Genomic DNA, 18,788 nt, shown 5'->3' with positions numbered 1-18,788 from the left:
TGGGCAGCACAAATTAGACTCTGGGTTATTTTAAAGCAAACAAAAGAAGGACATGAAATTGGAGGAGAGAGAGGGGGGAAAAAAAGAGAGAGAGAGGGAGGATCTAGGAAGAATTAGGGGGAGGAATAGGGGTGAATATGGTCAAAATACATTGCATAAAATTCTTAAAATTTTATATATATATATATATATATATATATATATATATATATATATATATATATTGGTTTTTTCAAGACAGGGTTTCTGTGTTATCCGTGGCTGTCCTAGACTCGCCTTGTAGACCAGGCTGACCTCAAACTCACAGTAATCCACATGCCTCTGCCTCCCAAGTTCTGGGCTTAAATCCATGTGCCACCAAACCAGGCCAAAATATTTTATTAAATATAAAAATATTATATAAGAATTGTTTGATCCAGAAGAATAAAAGGTCTTAAGAAAATGGATGTAAATTCTGTCTGGTAGTCGTTCTAGAGAGTAAGGCTGGACACGGCACTCTGTCCTGAGAGGGTAAGTGCCTACTGCCGTCTGCCGGCTCAGAGCCCAGACCTTCCTACGTCACCTTACACCACTACCTAAGTAGCCAGGAGAAGGTTCTAGAAGCTCCAGGTGCCTTGAGGACACTCCGGAAGTTCTGTGGCAGTTGGAGCCTCTGGGGAACAGAAGCCATTTCCTTTCCTCACTGGGAAAGGACCCACTCACTTTTGACGGACGCACATGCTTGTGTGGATCTGGTGAGCAGCCGTGAGCCAGGCTAGGGTGTTGAGGAAGAGCTGAGGGGCCTTTGGCACACAGGGTAGGGGCTCAGATCCTGGCTGGCAGCAGACTAGGTGCTCACCAAGTGCTGTCCCTGTTATATGCGTGGAGCTGACCATGAGTTCAGGTCAGCAAGCTGGTACCCTCCCTGTAGCTGCCCCTAAGCCAGCCCATCCTCAAACCTGCCAGTCTGGGAGGCTGGTGGACCTGAGAAGCATTTCGCGGGACAGCATTGTAAACTGCCACCACCTGGCTAGCACCGCAGGAAATGGCACTGCGGATTTGAGATGAGACCAGCTGTGAAACCCCAAATTTTACAAAGTCAGTAAACCAGAGGGTGTTCCTTCAACCTCAGAGGTACCATCAACTTAGCAAGACTTGGAGGAGATGCCCTTAAACGCTCACGTTCTAGTGCCTACGGCTAAATAATGACATGGTGCGGGGAGAGGTTAGCGCACCAGAGGCACCCAACAAGCCACACGTGCCCCACACAACATTACAAGGCTCCTTCCATGTGCTGTCACTTCCCTTGCTCAAAGATGAGCCCAAGACAGGTTTGGCTCACAGACCACTCTGAGTCAGTCAGTCAGTCAGTCTGTCAGTCTGTCTCTCTCTGTTTCTCTGTCTCTGTCTCTGTCTTTCTGTCTGTCTGTCTGTCTGTCTGTCTGTCTCTCTCTCTCTCTCTCTCTTTGCCCCTTCCCTTTTCCACTTCCTCTCCCCGCCCCCTCCCTCTTCCTCTCTCTCTTTGTATATTTATCTTGAATCCTGTCAGAGAGAAACCTTAGGCTCTAGGAAAGTCCTGGGTCACTGAACACCACACAGCACCTTCCTCTCACTCAGGTGGGGCCCGGCTGAGCACCAACTGTGGTGTGAGATGGCGGCTTGGAGAGCCTGCATGGGATAGCACCTCAGAAGCTTCGGGCCTTGGCTTTGCCCAGGCCAAAGGCTGGGTCTGAGTGCGTCCGATGGGGACTGCAAAAGCAGACATTGTCAATGGTCAGTTCTAGCATAGGCCGAAACCTGCCCACAGAGGAGCTGAGCAGCCATGTGTGTGTGAGTGTGTGTGAGTGTGTGTGAGTGTGAGCGAGCGTGAGTGTGTGTAAGTGTGTGTGTATGTGTGAGAGTGTGTGAGTATGTGTGTGTGCGCATGCGCACACACAGGGCCACATATACATGTGTGGAAGCCAGAGGCCGATGCCTGGATCCTCCCTTTGTTTCTTTGCGGCTTTTTTTCCTGACTCACCCCCACACTAATGCAGTCACTTGCTCTTCTCTGTCTTTTCCAGCTCTACTTAATTTTATGGTCACAACAACACAGTTGTGCACTGTTTACCTGCCAACCTCACACCAGGCACTCCGCCCTGGCCCTGGCCCAAAGACAGATAAAAGCAGTGAGGGTCAGCGAGCCCCTTTCTCTGGTGCACTTGGTTAGGGAGGGAGGTGCCATGGGCTTCTGGAAGCCAGAACCTAGCAGGTCCCTGTTGTTCGCCCTGCAGACGGCTGTGGCCTAAGGAGTACATAATAGGACAATCATGCCAGATGCCAGACTCGACTTTCTGGAGAATGTGTCTTCTATTCTCCTCAAGTTCAAGGCAGACAAGTGGGGCAAGCTAATTGGAGCTGAAGAGAACATGGCCCTGCTCACAGAATTCTTTGACAAGATAGATTACTCTGTACTGGTGTTTACACTCAACCCTGCTGGCATGATCATCCCCTGCCTGGGTTTCCCAGAGTCCCTCAAGTCCAAAGGGGTTTATTTCATCAAGACAAAGCCAGATAACATCACCAAGGACAACTACAAGGAACGCCTCATCTATGGGGACATCAGCCCCACACCTGTGGACCAGTTGATTGCTGTAGTGGAAGAGGTATGTGTGCCTAGGCTGAGGGGTGTGAGGAGCCAGAGCCCCAGAGCTTGGGAGGGACTCGGAGGGACCACAAGGCCTTGCTGCTCCAACAGCATGCACCTCCCAGTGGCCTCACCTAAGGGCTGGCTGGAAATGCAGACAGACCCACTCAGGTGGTGCAGTAGGAGTGCCACGGTTACAAGGTGTGGGGTGCTGATGGCCAGACGCTCAAAGACAGGTAGCTGGACCATCCCTGGGCCATCCCTGCTGAGGAGCCAGCTCCTCAGACCCACAGAGCCGGGCAGAGCCACTGTCCTGTCTCCTTCCAGGTCCTCTATTCTCTGCTGAACCAGAGCGAGAACGTGGACGACTGGCCCCAGGTGGTCTCAGAAGACATCGTCAAGCAAGTCCACAGGCTGAAGAACGAGATGTTTGTGATGGGAGGCAAGATCAAGGGGAAAACCCTGCTGCCTATCCCGGAGCACCTGGGCAGCCTGGACGGCACGCTGGAGTCCATGGAGAGGCAGGTGGCAGGTGGCAGGAGGGACGGGAAGCCGCGTGAGCCGTGACTGTGGACGACGGACTGGCTCCAGGTGGATTCCATGTCTGTCTGTCTGTTTGTTTGTTTTGTTTTTCGAGACATGGTCTCTCTGTGTAGCCTTGGCTGACCTGGACTCACTTTGTAGACCAGGCTGGCTTTGAACTCACAGCGATCCACCTGCCTCTGCCATCCGAGTGCTGGGATTAAAGGCGTGCGCCACCACGCCTGGCTTGATTCCATGTCTTGACATTCATGAGATGCTCAAGTGTGGGATGGCACATGAGGTGGCACCAAGTCTGCAGCAGTAGAGGGCACAACACAGAGGAGGAGGTGCTGGAGCCCCTGGGAATCCCAGCTCCAATCACCCAGCAGTATCTGCACCCAGGAGGGGACCCACATGCACCCAGGAGGGGACCCACATGCACCCAGGAGGGGACCCACATGCACCCAGGAGGGGACCCACATGCACCCAGTCTGTCTCTACATGCCTCAAGGGGCAACCACACACACTGGCTTTAAGATGCTGAAGGACAGTGGAGGGAGCAGTAGGGGATGTTTGGCAGGAAGGCATGAGTCTAGGTACAGAGGCTGTGGCATCCAGAGGCCAAGAAACTTGAGGCATCCTGGCCATTGAAACTGCCCTGGCCAGGCGGTGGTGGCGCACGCCTTTAATCCCAGCACTCGGGAGGCAGAAGCAGGAGGATCGCTGTGAGTTTGAGGCCAGCCTGGTCTACAAAGTGAGTCCAGGACAGCCAAGGCTACACAGAGAAACCCTGTCTCGAAAAAAACAAAAAAACAAAAAGCAAACAAAAAAAAAAATAAGAAAGAAAAAGAAAAGAAAGTGCCCTGGTCTGTGAAACTCTGAAAAGCTCACCTGTGTGAACTTGTCTGCACACACCTAAAGTTCATCCTGACTGGTCCTTCAGGGACCGTCCACTAAGCCCCCAATATAGTCCGTGCTGTGTGGGGTTTATCTTGGGGTCCCTGGCCCCTTGGGCATCTCTGAAAGCCCCCATTCCTCCCAGCTTAGGACATTATTCTCTGGGGATGGAGGGAAATCTTCAGTCTCCCTCAGGCGATTGGAATGTGCCAGGGACATGAGGCCAGCTGTGGTGGCGGTGGCAGTGGCTACAGCAGCTTGGAGTTCATTGCTTGCAGGCTGCTGGTGGCGCATAGCGGGAGGGAGTAAGTGGATTCGCTCCCGATGGTGAGGCAGTCCATGTTGTGTGGCCACAGAAGCATCATCCTGACCTTGCACTCGGCAGGATCCCCTCTTCCTTGGACAACTCGCTCCTGCACTCCATCGAGACCATCATAATCGACTGGTCCCATCAAATCCGGGATGTGCTGAGCAAGGATTCGGCTCAGGCCCTGCTGGACGGCCTGCACCCGCTGCCCCGTGTGGAGTTTGAGTTCTGGGACGCCCGACTCATGAACCTGAAGTGCATCCACGAGCAGGTAGGGCCTCGCTCCTCCCAGCAGCTGAGTCCTTGCCTGCCCACTTGGACAGCGGTCAGCTCAGCATTGCCCTCCCAGGATACAGTCTCCTGGCACGGTCCACAGCACTGTCAGCCTCAGGTCAGGCTGGCCTCACCTGAGGGTTGGACCAAGAGCTGTGGCTCTTTTTGTCCTCAGCTAAACAGGCCCAAGGTAAACAAGATAGTTGAGATCCTGGAAAAAGCCAAAAGCTGCTACTGGCCAGCCCTGCAGAATGTCTACATGAACGTCACCCAAGGTGAGCCAGACACTACCCACAGAGCTACTGGACTGCTAAGGGGAGGGCTGTGTGGACTGTCTGTCACTAACCCAGAGGAGTGTGTCACCTCCATGATTTCTCAGCCCACTCCTGGGCAAGATCCTGACATCCCTCAAGCTGCCCATTTTTTTCAGTGCCGCGTCCTTGAGCACTGTCCCTTGTCCCTCACACTCAGGGCTGAAGGAAGCCAATGACATCGTCCTATACCTGAAGCCCCTCCGCATCCTGTTGGAAGAGATGGAGCAGGCCGACTTCACGGTGGTACGCTGACCGGGGAAAGCCAGCTAGGCAGGTGGGAGAGACGTGCGCATGGCGTTGAAGGGTTAGCTGTGGGAAGAGGTAGGTGGGGACGCAGCGACACAGGCCAGACGCTCCAGCGATCTGGGTGCCATCTCTCCCAGCTGCCCAGCTTCATTGTCAAGGTGCTGAGCACAATCGGCTTCATATGGGCCACCTCGGAGCACTACAACACGCCGTCCAGGGTCATTGTCATCCTTCGGGAGTTCTGCAACCAGATCATCGAGATGGTGATGCCCCTCCCTAGCCTGGTCGTCCCACCACCACCACCACAGCGTCCTTCTTAAGTCTGGGCACTCTCAGGCTCCAAGCCGGAGCCAAGCCTGGGGTGGCTCTCAAACCTTTCCCCCCAGGGTATCTGGCTAGCCAGTAAACCCCTCAGGGGCAAGGAGGAGAGGAAGAGGAGGGGGGACACTTTACCCCGAGAGCCCCAGCACTCGGCCAGGTGCTCTGTGGGGCCCTGCGCTGAGCCACCTCCTACAACCCTCACACACACCCTTCCCCTCCCCTCACAATGCTGTCAGCAGCCGCCAGCCGCTGAAGGACTATAACCCAGGCCACCATGCTCGCAGCTGTCCATACAACCAAGAGAACACTGTGTGTCTTCCATGTCTGGTGACCCTTAGTCCTCTGTAGCCTCAACAAGACACGTGCCCCGGGGCGGGGGGCCGGGGATCAGTCCTCTTCCAGGGCCCACTGTCCCAGGATCCTGCCTGGGGGGCTCATGGAGGATGCCTGTCTTAGGATGCCTGTCTTTTCCTCTTCCTAGACTAGAACGTACCTGAGCCCGGACGAGGTGCTGAAGGGCTTGCAGGGCGAGATAGAGGAGGTTCTGATAGGCATCTCCCTGTCTGTGGGCGTCCTCAAGGAACTCTTCCGCGCCTACGACTTCTGCTGTGAGAACATGAAGCTTTTCTTCAAGGTACCTGTGGCGCCTGCGTCTCCGCAAACTGGGCTGTAGCAGTGCCGCCCTCCCCCCACGGGTGGGCTGGCCCTGTGGGACTAGCTGAAGCAACTATGACACCCCCCACCCTCCTCTCCTCTTTCTTCTAAAAGGACAGGCCACCTGTGGCGTGGGAATTCCCTTCCTCGCTTGCCTTCTCCCGCATGAATTCCTTCTTCCACCGCGTGCAGACCATTGAGGTAAAATCGAAATTCCATTCCTTTCTTGTCTCCAAGTCCCTCAGAAGAGGCTCCTGGGGCTGGGCTCGGAATAGAGCGGCTGTCTAGTGTGCATGGAACCTCTTATAAGCCTGGACCTCGTCACCTGAGGGGGGGTGGGGGTGGGGGTGGGATCCACAGTTGTCTCCTAGTTAGGAAGACCTCAGTGAATGGCAAACCGTGCCCCCGAGGCACCTGTTGTGCCTACACCCGGCAGCCACTTCTCCCTCCACTCCAGTCCTGTTCACCAGCTAACTCAGTGACCATTGTCAGCAAGCCGGCATCCAAAGGCAGAGCCGACGCACTAAATTAGCAGAAAGGGAGGCTTTGAAACCCTGTGCATGTGTGTGTGTGCATGTGTGTGTGTGTGTGTGTGTGTGTGTGTGCATGTGCAGTGACACGTGTCAGGACGGTTTTCCTGGGGAGGAAGGGTGGAGGGCACCAGCTGGGTAGGACAAGGGGGCTCTGTAATTTAACATACGTGTGTGTGTGTGTGTGTGTGTATATGTGCATGTACGTGCATGTGCGTGCGTGTGTGTGTGTATATGTGCGTGTGTGTGTGTGTGTGTATATGTGCGTGTGTGTGTGTGTGTGTGTGTGTGTGTGTGTGTGTGTGTATCTATATGTGCATGTGCGTGCGTGCGTGCGCCTCCATGCCTGGGTAGAGAACAGGAGACATGGAGTGGCCTGCTCTACCGTGGCCTGCCCTACTTAGTCACTTGAGGCAGGGTCTCTCCAAGCTCAGAGCACGCCCTTGTCTGTACCCTCATAGTGCAGGGGTTTCAAACATATGAGGCCTCACCAGGTGGTTTTATTGTTGTTGGTTTTTTGTTTTTGTTTTTGTTTGGTTGGTTGGTTAGTTGGTTTTTCGAGACAGGGTTTCTCTGTGTAGCGTTGGCTATCCTAGACTCGATTTGTAGACTCACAGCAATCCACCTGCCTCTGCCTCCCGAGGCCTGCACCACCACGCCCGGCTCACCAGGTGTTTTTATGTGTCTGAGCTTTTGCCTGCACACATGTGTGTGCACCAGGTGCCCATAGAGCCGGAAGAGGGCGCCATATTCCCTGGGGCTGCATCAAGGGCGGCTGTGAGCTGCTGTGTGGGAACTGGGAACCAAACCCAGGTCCTTTGTGAAGAGTAACAAGTGTTCTCACCCCCTGAGCCATCTCTGGGGGGCCCTCCCCCCATATGCCCAGATTCTTATACAGGTCTGGGGGTTTGAATTCAGGGCTTTGTTGTTCGTGCAGCTGAGCCAACCCCCACCCCGCCCTGCCTTGGTTTTTGTCTTATAATCTTCCGCATGAGGATCAGCTTTCAACTTTGTGTGTGTGGTCCTCAAGCCGGCAGAAAGAGGACAAGCTGGGGATGCGGTGCTTTTGATAGAGCGCTTGCCTAGCAGACATAGGGCCCAGAGTTTCATCTCGGGCACACAGCTGTAATGCCAGAATTTGGGAAGCAGAGGCAGGAGGATCCGGAGTTCAAAGGTCATCATCAACTATATAGTAAGCCTGAGGCCAGCTTGAGCTACAACATGAGACCCTGACTCAAGAAGACGGTGGGGGGGGGGGGGAAGGAAGAAGGCGAAGGAGAGAAGTAGCATAAGATGCTCATTGTCCTCAGGAACAACTGGGACGTTATCTGGGAAACAGGAATATCACGCACACGGCCATGAACCGAGGGGTGGAGTGGGAAGGTCACAACCTTGAAGCACCTATCTTCTGGGAAGGAATTACCATGGCGTAGCCAGGGAAAGCTGGGAGATGGGGGTTCCTCACAGAGGAGCCCCTGGACTTGGTACCAGTGTCCACAAGTGCGGGATGCTTCCTGTAGGACAGAGAACCTGAGGCTCAGCCAGGGCGTGAGCGACCCCTAGCACCTTTCTAGCACCTTCCAGACCTGAGGGAGCAGAGGTTGGAGGCTCTTTGGCCAGCGTGGGGCCTGGACAAGGCCCCAGGCTCCATTCCCCCTGCTCCCCCTAATGCAGAGGTGCCCCTCCCCCATCATCCTCTTGCTCCTTATTCTAGAAATGAGCTGAACTGAACAGGGGGCCGAAAAGTACACCCCACACATGCCCCTCACATGCCTCATGTGCACCTCACAGTGGCACCCCTGGGTGTGACGTCATGGTTCACTAAAGGTCCCTGGACCCTTGGCTTCAGCCCTGGAGACAATGGACCAAGCTGACGGCCCTTGCCCCTCCCCACCCAACTCTTGCCTAGGACCTTTACAAAACGGCCATTGAATTTCTGAAGCTGGAGAAGATCGAGCTGGGGGGCGTGCGGGGCAATATCCTGGGGAACCTGGTGACCCAGATCTACGATGAGGTCTTTGAGCTGATAAAGGTCTTCGCTGAATGCAAATATGACCCTCTGGACCCCGGAGACTCGGTAAGTCAGTGGGCAGGGACCATCACTGGCCCAAGGAGTGGAGTGACGGGTGATGGGTAGTCACAGAAGCTACAGTCCCTACGCCAGTGCACGGGCAGGGTCCCGGGCGGGGGTGGGGGACGGCAGATCCACAGTGCACCACTGAGCTGTGCAGTCACCCCCATCTTCGCTTCACCTTGAGGTCTCCCAGCCTGGTGATGGTTAACGGCAGCTGCCTGCTCTGTCTGTCTGTTGACCACGCCTCGTTTCCTTTTAGAGTTTTGATGAGGATTACAGTGACTTTGAGACTAAAATCCAAGACCTGGACCGGAGGCTGGCTACCATCTTCTGCCAAGCCTTTGACGACTGCAGCTCCATTGAGTCATCTGCAAAGGTAGGTGAACACCGTCCCTCCCTGCAGGCCAACCCCAGAGAAGGACAGCAGGCACATGGAAATGCTGAGCTGGGCCCGGGAGCCTGCATGTCGGCAGGAAGGTCCCTCATACCGGAGCACCAAGATCTCTCTCTGGCAGAGCTGGGTGGACCCCCCCCCACCTTTGGGGTTTTTGTTTTGTTATTGAGTTTATTTGTTTGTTTGTTTGTTTGTTCTCTTTACATCCAGACCGCAGCCTCATCCCTCCTCTCCTCCTGGTCCCACTTCCCACTCTCTTTCCCTTTCCCCCTCCCCTTCTTCTCAGAAAAGGGGAACCCCCGGCCCCCCATATCCAGCACTTCAAGTCTCATCAGGACTGAGTGCATCCCTCTTCCACTGAGGCCAGGCTAGGCAGCCCTGCTAGGAGGAAGTGACCCAATAGCAAGCAACAGAGTCCGTGTCAGGAACAGCCTCCTCTCCACTTGCTAGAGGACGCCCCCCTCCCCCATGAAGACCAGGCTGCCCATCAGTTACACGTGTGGGGGGCTCTTTGGCTGGTGCTTCAGTTTCTGTGAGCCCCTGTGGGCCTAGGATCGCTGTGAGTTCGAGGCCAGCCTGGTCTAAAAAGTGAGTCCAGGATGACCAAGGCTACACAGGGAAACCCTGTCTCGAAAAACCAAAAAAAAAAAAAAAAAAAAAAAGATAGTGACTCTATTGGTCTTCTTGGGAGATTCTTGTCCCCTTGGGGTCCTCCTATCCCCCACCCCCCCAACACACACACGCATCCACAAGGCTCCCTGAGCTCTGTCCCATGTTTGGCCACAAGTGTCAGCATCTGTTTTGATCCGCTGTTATGTGGAGCCTCTCAGAGAGCAGTTATGCTGGGCTCCTGCCTGCAGCCGCAGCAGAGTATATCAGTAGTAGTGTCATGGGCTGGTTGGCTCGCGTGGGGCGGGTCTCAGGTTGGGCCAGGCATTGGTTGGACACTCCCTCAATCTCTGCTCTGTCTTTATCCCTGCACTTCTTGTGGGCAGAGTAAATTTTAGGCCCGCGGTTTTGTGGGTGGGTTGGTGTTCTCCTCCCTCCACTAGGAGTCCAGCCTGGCTAGGAGGTGGCCGCTCCAGTCTCCATGTCCCCCGGCAGCTAGGAGTCACACCCACATCCTCCCAGGAGCCCTGTCGGAGGCCTCCAGCCTGACTGAGAGACAACACCCCATGAGTTTGCCTTCTCTCTCTCCCAGCCCTCTCCCCTCTGCCCCGACTCTCCCCTCAGCTGATCCCCACTTTGCTCCCCTCCCCACACCTTCTCCCACCCAGTTCCCTCTCTTCATCCACGTCTGCTATCTATTCTGTTTCCCCTTCTGAGTGGGGGTCAAGAAACTTCCTTCGGGCCCCCCTTGCTGCTTAGCTTCTTTGGGCCTGCTGTTTTATCAGTGCGGATGCAGAGGCGTTGGGAGCCACAGCGATGGTGGGAGTGCTTAGCTTTGACTTTAGGTGAAGTAGCGAGGAATGCAGATTAGTGCAGTGTCTCCGCAGCTGTGGTTCAGTAATGTATACAGTGGCACTTGCTAAAGCAGGAAGGAAACTTCATCTGGTGTTGCGGTGGGCGGGGCATGGAGGAGGGTAGCAAACTGTCTCCCCCACTGCCATGACACCACTCCCAATTCAGCCAAGCAAGTGGGAGCAACAGTTAAAGACCAGGTACAGCCAGTGCCTAGAAACGACTGAGCGTAGCACGGGGTCTCTGTGCCTTACTAATTCTTTGGGTGTGTCTGTCTGCAACATGCCCCCCACGCCACCCCGAGCAGGAGCCCATAGTTAAGCTGATAATGAAGATTAACAATTACATACACCTCAGGGGAAACAGACTCAGGAAAAACGGAGAAGTTGAGTACCTGGTCCACTGACCATACACAACTCCAGTCTCTCAGGCCCCAAAGACGAGGAGCACACAAGGGACGCACTGGATGGAGTCTCCCAGCCCTGGGCATGAGCTGAGCCACCCACCTTCATGAGCGACGCCCACGTATCTTGGGTTCTGTTTCTGTGAGAGGCAGGTGGGCCATTGAGGGCTACAGCCTTATTTACTCCAGGATGTCAAAACTGGCCTGTCATGGGGCTTCCTCCCTCAGGAGAACTCAAGATTTGCTTCCGTACTCTTGTCATCTCCCAAATTCCCACTTTACAGGGATGCTAAGTTAGACCTTTGGAAATCACCTCCTGCCATCCCTGTGCATCCCTGATCTGAGTGAGGCTGCACGGACACTAGGTCTCCCTGTCATTAGCACGTCACACATGACTGGAAAGTTCTAGAGCATTGTTCATGTGACCTCCTCCTTACAGAAAATAAAGGGAGTTTCCTTCCCTAAAACCAGAGGCCAAAATATCTGTAAGGAAAGAGAAGAGAGTCTGGAATAGAACAAAAAGGGGAAGGGGGTCTTAAGCCCATTTCCCCAGCTGTCACATGTCACCTCTGGGTGACTGAGGAGGAGCTTCTGCTGTGAGGCCTGGCTTCTGTTTCCTCTGCGGAGCCACACCACTCCATTCCACTTTCAGGGGACAGAAAACTTCCCTTTTCTTCCTCAAGGTCATGCTGTAGTCTTAAAAGGTCACTTTTAGTGGCAGTCATACTTTCCAAACCAAAACCGGAGGCCAGTCTAAGACCCACATAGGCCAGCAAGCACCTGCTAGGGCACTGGTAGGAGAGAGCCATGTTTCCTATGAACTCCAAACCCCTGGTGATTCAGACATTAGGGAACTCCATGCTATCTCCTCTCTGTGCACAGCCCCCTTGTTTTGTATGTGTATATATGTGTGTGTGTGTGTGTGTGTGTGTATATGTGTGTGTGCACTCACATGCATGCATGCCAAGTACCGTATTTTTCAGACCATACAACGTACCTGACCATAAGACACACCCAGTTTTTAGAGCAGTAAAACAAGAAAAACAGTAAAAACAGCAATCGGACCATAAGGCACACCCTAATTCCCGCCCCTCCCCCCATACATACACACTTTTGGGGAGAAATTGCATTTTTTGTTTTTTTTTTGTTTTTTTGAGACAGGGTTTCTCTGTGTTAGCCTTGGCTGTCCTGGACTCACTTTGTAGACCAGGCTGGCCTCGAACTCACAGTGATCTGCCTGCCTCTGCCTCCCAAGTGCTGGGATTAAAGGTGTGTGCCACCACGCCCGGCTTGGGAAATTGCATCTTATGGTCTGAAAAATATGGTATCTTTGCCCATGTAGCCGTCTGGATAGCCCAAGGATGATTTTTATGAGTGCAGTCATTTTCCCTCTGGTTCTCAGAGGTCCTACACCCCTCAGGATGCAGCCCTGGGGCTGGTCCCTCACGGCCGAGTTAGAAACTGCACACATCTCCTTTCTCACGGGTCCGGAACAAATCCTCCTGAGCTCCGGATTTAGCTGTCTCTGCTGGTTTCCAAGCTGCTGCCTCCACATACTGCGGCATGCGATCACACGGGCTGTCTAACAGCCGCTGCCCACAGAAAGACTCCCCTGGAGCTTCCGATTCAACAAGACCCGTGTCTCCACAGCTCCTGTACATGTGCGGGGGCCTCCTGGAGCGGCCCCTGATCCTGGTGGAGGTGGTGCCCAGGTACTCCGTCATGTTGGAGATGTTCAACACTGAGCTGGACAACGCCAAGCTCATGTATGATGCCCAGATGGTGGCCTCCAAAGACGGCCAGATACCGCCCATCCACAAAAACATGTCTCCTGTGGCTGGGCAGCTCAAGTGGAGCCTGGAGCTGCAGGAGAGGCTTGAGGTGTCCATGAAGCACCTGAAACACATTGATCACCCGTGAGTACCAGGCCAGGCTGGGAAGGGCCCCAGGCAGCCCATGCATCCTTGGCTGCAGGGAGGGAGGCGGGCCACAGCAAGCTCAGGGATGCCATGGGTGTGCACAGATGGAGGCTGTTGCTGGGGAAGGAGGGACTCTTTGGGACCCACTGGGGTCATGCTGGCTTTACTGTAATCTAGTCTGCCTCAAAAGGAAGCTGTGGGTTCCAAACAGTGCTGTGGCTACTTGGGGCTACTGCAATGTGGCCTCCTAAGGCGTTTGCTTTAGCTCATGGTGCTGTCCTGGCAGACAAAGAACTCAGACATCTATCTACCTTTTATATATGGCCCAACCATCACCTCATAGTATATTCAACTGCCATCCTGGCAGTAACAGGGAGCTGGTAGAACCCTGCTTCAGCACCCCCGAGGCCTAGCAGCCGCTGATGGGAGCATTAAAGTCACCCAGAAAGTAACGTCGGGGTGAGGCCCGGAACCTCACTGCTCTGCCCAACCCCAACCAGGGTCATGTCCAGCGTGGAGGCCAAACTGGTCTATGATAAATACGACGAAATGATGGAGCTGCTGAGAAGCTACCGGGAGAAGATCTACCAGCAGTGGGTAGAAGGCGTGGACCAGGACTGCCACTTCAACCTGGGGCAGCCACTCATCCAGCGGGACCCTTTCTCCAACCTCATCCAAGTCAACTTCAGCAAGGCGGTGGGTCCCTGGCGATGGCGGCGGCAGGGGTGGAGGAGGAGGGTAGGGCGCATGAGGGCGGGGAAGGGCACGGTTGGGAGAGGGAGGGGAAAGCTCCAGGCTCACCATGCTGCAGGCTGACTCTGCCACCACCAGTGAGCAGTTGTGGAGGTTGGTGTGTGTGTGTGTGTGTGTGTGTGTGTGTGTGTGTGTGTGTGTAACAGGCACCTACACCTTTGTTAAGTAAGCGGTTAAGATAAGCAAAATGGTGGTGCTTGAAACATCTTCAAGGCTGGAAGATAGTTCAATAGTAGAGTCCTTGCCTGCTACACAAGAGGCCTTTTTGTCCATGATGCTTATGGGGACGGGGAGAAGGAGAGGGAGAGGACTTTACGATAGATTCTCTTCTTTACTTTTATGAACTTAATTTGACCAAACCCAGGACCCCACACATACAAGATACATGCTCCACCCCTGAGCCACAATCCCCAGACCTCTTTGACTTTATTTTGAGACAGGGTCTCACTGAGTTGCCCAGCCTGGCTTTATGAATTCATTCTGAATCCTCCTGCCTCAAGAGTTCTGAGAAGCTAGGGTCTTAGGCTGTGGCACCTTTTTGAAAGCCTGTCTGCATCTCACACGATCCAAAGAGAAAACACACATTTGAAGATCAAAGTCTCCAAGTGACCCAGAGAGACAAGCCAATTAGCCAGGGTGGCTCACTCCAGGGCTGAACCCGGTGCTCGGCACTCACTGCTGAGGCCAGTCCACAGCCTCCGTCCTGCCCTTGTGACACTTCCCTGGCAAAAAAGAGGGGCAGGGGGTGGGGCAGAGAGAAGATAACCAGTTAGTACAAGCAAAGCGATGACCTCAGGTGCCCCAGGCAAAGGAATGTGGAAGGAGAGTGAAGAGCCACCTCGAGGCTAGGGACCAAGGCAGATGCAATTTTAGACCTGAGCCAAACCTTTCAGGACATCACTGAGGCCTTGATGACAATAGCTTTGGGGACAGCAGTGTTGGCTGCATAGTGATCACCTGGGTCAGACAAGGTGTGAGGGAAGGCAAAAGAAAAGAGAGGGGAGGCCGGGCGGTGGTGGAGCACGCCTTTAATCCCAGTACTTGGGAGGCAAAGGCAGGTGGATCATTGTGATCACTGTGAGTTCGAGGCCACCAAAAAATAATAAAATAAAAAAAAGAAAGAAAGAAAGAAAAGAGGGGAGACCCAGGGAAAGCTCCTAAGGAAACCTCTTCACAGTCCAGGATGGGGGAGGTGTGGGGATAAGAGGAGGATGATGTCATCTGCCCACGATGATGGCGTCAAGCTCTCCCCAGCACTGAAAAAAGCCAGGGGCAGCAGGCCCGTGGGTGAGGTCACCTTCTGACAGGTTCCTTGCTCTTCCCTGGCCTTTAGTTGGTGGCAGTCCTGAGAGAGGTCAAGTATTTGAACTTCCAGCAGCAGAAAGAGATCCCAAGCAGCGCAGAGCAGCTCTTCTCGGACAACGAAACCTTCCGGAAGTTTGTGGGCAACCTTGAGCTCATTGTTGGCTGGTACAATGAGGTGAGCCGGTGCCATCCTGGGTAGGGGCATTTGCATATTCAAATGTGCCCCCAGCACTCTAGGAAGATGGTGATGACTCAAAGCAGCATCAACCGGAAGCGCCTTCTTTGCCAGGCTCTGGCTAGCACTGCCTGGTTCTTTGTAAGGGCTGTGGAAGCTCCCCGGGGTTTGGGCTAAGAGCAATGTCACCCTATATCACTTCTGTTACCTCCTTAAGCTGGGGAGGGGCACCTTCTGGACCACGGTGGGGAATGGCAAGTCTCCCAGCTGCTGGCGAGGAAGCCGTGGTGAGATGCTGGAGAGAAACCATCACCCTCAGCTTTGTGGTTCCAGAACCCTTGGACTCCCTGATCCTTCTGATCTGGGGGCCTGACACAGCCATCATGTACAGATAAGATTTCCAGGCATCGAGCCGGGCGTGGTGGCGCACGCCTTTAATCCCAGCACTCGGGAGGCAGGGGCAGGAGGATTACTGTGAATTCGAGGCCAGCCTGGTCTACAGAGCAAGTCCAGGACAGCCAAGATAACACAGAGAGACCCTGTCTCAAAAAACCAACAAAACAAAACAAAAGGACAGTCCACTCTGCAGCAGAGACAGGCTGTAAGTGAACTGTGGGCATGGGGCATAGCAGGCATGTGCCCACCCCACTCTCACATTTTACCCATAGACAGGGAAAGGCAGTGTTGTAGTTTAGTCACATATTAGAGGCTCGGTCTGTGGCGCTGCTGGATGGTATGGCACTATCGGACACGGGCCCTATGGAAGGGAGTTAGGACACTGGTGACACAGAGGACAATTCTGGGGCCACAGCCTCTCTCCTTCTTTGGTTCTCTGATCACCATGAGGTCACCTTTGCTTCATAGTCCCACCCCTACGATGTCTGCCTCACTGCAGGGCACCAAAACAATTACACAACCTCAGAATGGAACTTTGGAAAGCCCCAAGCTAAACCTCTAAGCTGATTTTCTCAGGTATATATCTTTCTGGAACAAGCGATCCCAGGTACCACGGTCCCCCAGCCGTAGGCAGTGGGCCAGGCCAGGCACCAGCAGGCTCACCACTTCCGCTGTGACCTAGAGCCACATTCCAAGCAGCCCAGGACAACACAGACCTGTGTCTTCCAGTTCTCTGTTCACCACAGAGGTCAAGGTCTCAGCTGGGGGAGCGGGGCAGAGGTGCTGTTAGGGGTAGGATCTGTTTATTGGACCTCCCCAACTTTAAAGGTCACTGCTGTCGGAGACTCAAGGTGGCAACATTGATCACACACTGTGTCTGGTCAGCAGGACAGCAGTGACTGACTGCACAGTGACCTAAAGACCAAACTAAGAGCTACAAAACACCAGTGCTAGTGTTTCCCAGGTGAGAGGGGTCAACACTGTGTGGAACACAGGTGGGTCCGGCCTCTGGGTACCAGGCAAATCCACAGAAAAGTCCCTGGGTGCCTACAGGTGTGTGCGCAGTCTCCAAAGTCTAGCCACTCACCTGCCTGTGTGTGGCACCTGCACTCTGTGTCTCAGACTGAACTGTGGGCTATAAAACACCAGTGTCTGGGTCTTCTAGCCCAGAGGAGACCCCATGGACTGGAACGTAAGTGAATCTGACCTCAGGTCACCTGGCCAATCCATGGAAAGTTCCTGGGTCCACACAGGCACAGGCACGAACCCCAAGATCTAAACACAGGCCTGCCGGCAGTACGCAGCACCTCGGTGTCTCCGACTGAACTGTGGGCTACAAAACACCAGTGTCTGGGTCTTCTAGCCCACGGACTGGAACCAAGTGGACCTGACCTCAGCTCACCCAGCTGACCCATGGAAAGTTCCCGGGTCTGACCTCTGATCACACTCCTGATCCGCTGGAAGGGTTCCCTGATTGCTGCAGGTGAAGGACACCAGAAACCACCACCCAATGCCAGAGACAGCCAAATGGCTAAAGGTCAGCATAAAAATACAAACAACAAAAGCTAAAATAAAATGGCAGCTCCAGAACCCATTTATCCCAATGCAATCAGCCCCAGACACTCTAACACAACTGAAACACAAGAAAATGGCCTCGAACCTTTCCTTATGAAGATGATAATGGAAGAAATGAATAAAATCTGTAAACAAATACAGGAAGATAGAGCCAAGCAGAGAGCCAAGCAGAGTGAGGCCCTTAGACAGGCCATGACAGTGGCCTATAGAGAGGAAATGGATAAATCACCGGATGAGATTCATAAAAGTGCAAACAGGTGAAGGAAATCAATAAAACAGTCCAAGATCTGAAGACGAAAATGGAAACAATGATAAAAGCACAAACTGAGGAAAGCCTGCAAGAGAGAAGTTAAGAAAACAGGAATGGCAGAGGTAAGCACCGCCAACAGAGTACAAGAGAGGCAGGAAAGAGTCTCAGGTGTAGAAGACACAATGGAAGAATTTGATGCAACCATCAAAGAAAATGTTAAATCTAAGAAATGCCTGACCAAAAACAAACAAACAAACAAAAAAAAACAAAACCACCCAGGACATCAAGGACACCATGAGAAGACGAAACCTAAGAATAATAGGAAAAGTTTTAACCTCCATCCCACTGATGACATCAAATCCTAGGTGGGGCCCACCCATGTTGGGAGGGCCCTGCTGGGTCCTGCCTGCTTTAGAAATAACTCCTGGATAAACAGTGCTGAATGGTAACTGGTTTGGCGGTGTCTGTAAGTGGTCCTTAACGCGGTTAAATTCTAGGCAGTTTAAAAATCAAGATCTGGGACCAAACTCTTAACTGCACGGCCTTTCTCCTGCAGATAAAGACCACAGTGATGGAGGTGGAATTTCCACTGATCAAGTCAGAATTGGAAGCAATTGATGTCAAGCTGCTGAGCGCCGAGACGACGCTGTTCTGGAACGGCGAAGGTACCCGGGGAGAGGGGGGCTGGGGGGGTATGTGGGGGAGGGGGCTTTGTTCGCCCATCTTCTTGCCCAGACCATAAGGCCTGCCCACCATCACTCACATGATTGGGCAAAGACCTCTGGGGAACCGCCAGGGGCCCACCCATTTCCCCCAATAGGGCCCCTGGAGGCCTGGCCCTCCTCCTATCTACCATTTGTGCTTAGTAGCAACTTAGTAAAGAAGGCAATTGTCTCTGCTGTTCAAGGCAGATGCTGAGGGGGAAAAGGGCAAGTCTCCCTCCTCCCTGCAGTGACCCTAGTGCCTCCCCACCCCACCCTGGTGAGCTGCCCACCGCTATGTTCCCTTCATCACCCTCCTGCAGTAGACTGTGAATGACTCCAAAGAGTCCTGACAGTGACTTCCGCTTGTGTTGTAGAGTAGGACGCTTTGCAGGCACTGGCTCACCGCTCGGAGCGCTGAGGCCGCCTAGGAAGAGGGTGCGCCTTGCCGGGTGCCTGGGGGTCAGATTGCTTGCACTTGCGTTGCAGGCGTGTTTCAGTACATTCAGGAGATGCGGGAGGTGCTGCATAATCTGCAGAACCGGATGCAGAAAGCCAAGCAGAACATAGAAGGGATCACCCAGGCCATGCAGGTGAGCTGAATGCCAAAGGCAAGGCACCGGGCCCTGGCTGGGCCAGCCGTGGTGCTAGGGATAAGTGCTGGTGAGAGACAGTGGGCTGCAGCCAGTCAGAGAAGCCGCACCCTGCAGTTC

At 53.8% G+C, this 18,788-nt stretch overlaps 1 protein-coding gene across 6 annotated transcripts in view; it reads left to right on the top strand.

The window, feature by feature from the left end:
- The window catches only part of DNAH17 (dynein axonemal heavy chain 17), a 119,418-nt gene that overhangs the window by 2,397 nt on the left and 98,233 nt on the right, over positions 1-18,788 (top strand). For 3 of the 6 annotated variants that reach the window (XM_084749029.1, XM_084749028.1, XM_084749024.1), the window contains exons 1-16: positions 636-734; positions 2,253-2,624; positions 2,933-3,126; positions 4,410-4,602; positions 4,780-4,879; positions 5,076-5,161; positions 5,302-5,427; positions 5,967-6,119; positions 6,254-6,340; positions 8,579-8,746; positions 9,003-9,119; positions 12,652-12,917; positions 13,421-13,616; positions 15,007-15,153; positions 17,931-18,039; positions 18,565-18,668. In XM_084749029.1, coding sequence (XP_084605155.1) covers positions 2,289-2,624; positions 2,933-3,126; positions 4,410-4,602; positions 4,780-4,879; positions 5,076-5,161; positions 5,302-5,427; positions 5,967-6,119; positions 6,254-6,340; positions 8,579-8,746; positions 9,003-9,119; positions 12,652-12,917; positions 13,421-13,616; positions 15,007-15,153; positions 17,931-18,039; positions 18,565-18,668 — 2,382 coding nt within the window. In that variant the 5' untranslated portion in view covers positions 636-734; positions 2,253-2,288. Of the gene's footprint in view, positions 1-635; positions 735-864; positions 884-2,252; positions 2,625-2,932; positions 3,127-4,409; positions 4,603-4,779; positions 4,880-5,075; positions 5,162-5,301; positions 5,428-5,966; positions 6,120-6,253; positions 6,341-8,578; positions 8,747-9,002; positions 9,120-12,651; positions 12,918-13,420; positions 13,617-15,006; positions 15,154-17,930; positions 18,040-18,564; positions 18,669-18,788 lie in introns of those variants that run through there. The other 3 variants (XM_084749027.1, XM_084749026.1, XM_084749025.1) reach the window with 3 other exon arrangements.

This window comes from Acomys minous, assembly GCF_964271855.1.
Source record: "Acomys minous genome assembly, chromosome: 12".
In the NCBI taxonomy this organism is placed as follows: Eukaryota; Metazoa; Chordata; class Mammalia; order Rodentia; family Muridae; genus Acomys; species Acomys minous.
Note: the sequence above shows the minus strand (reverse complement) of the source record. Positions and strands in the feature narration are given on the sequence as shown.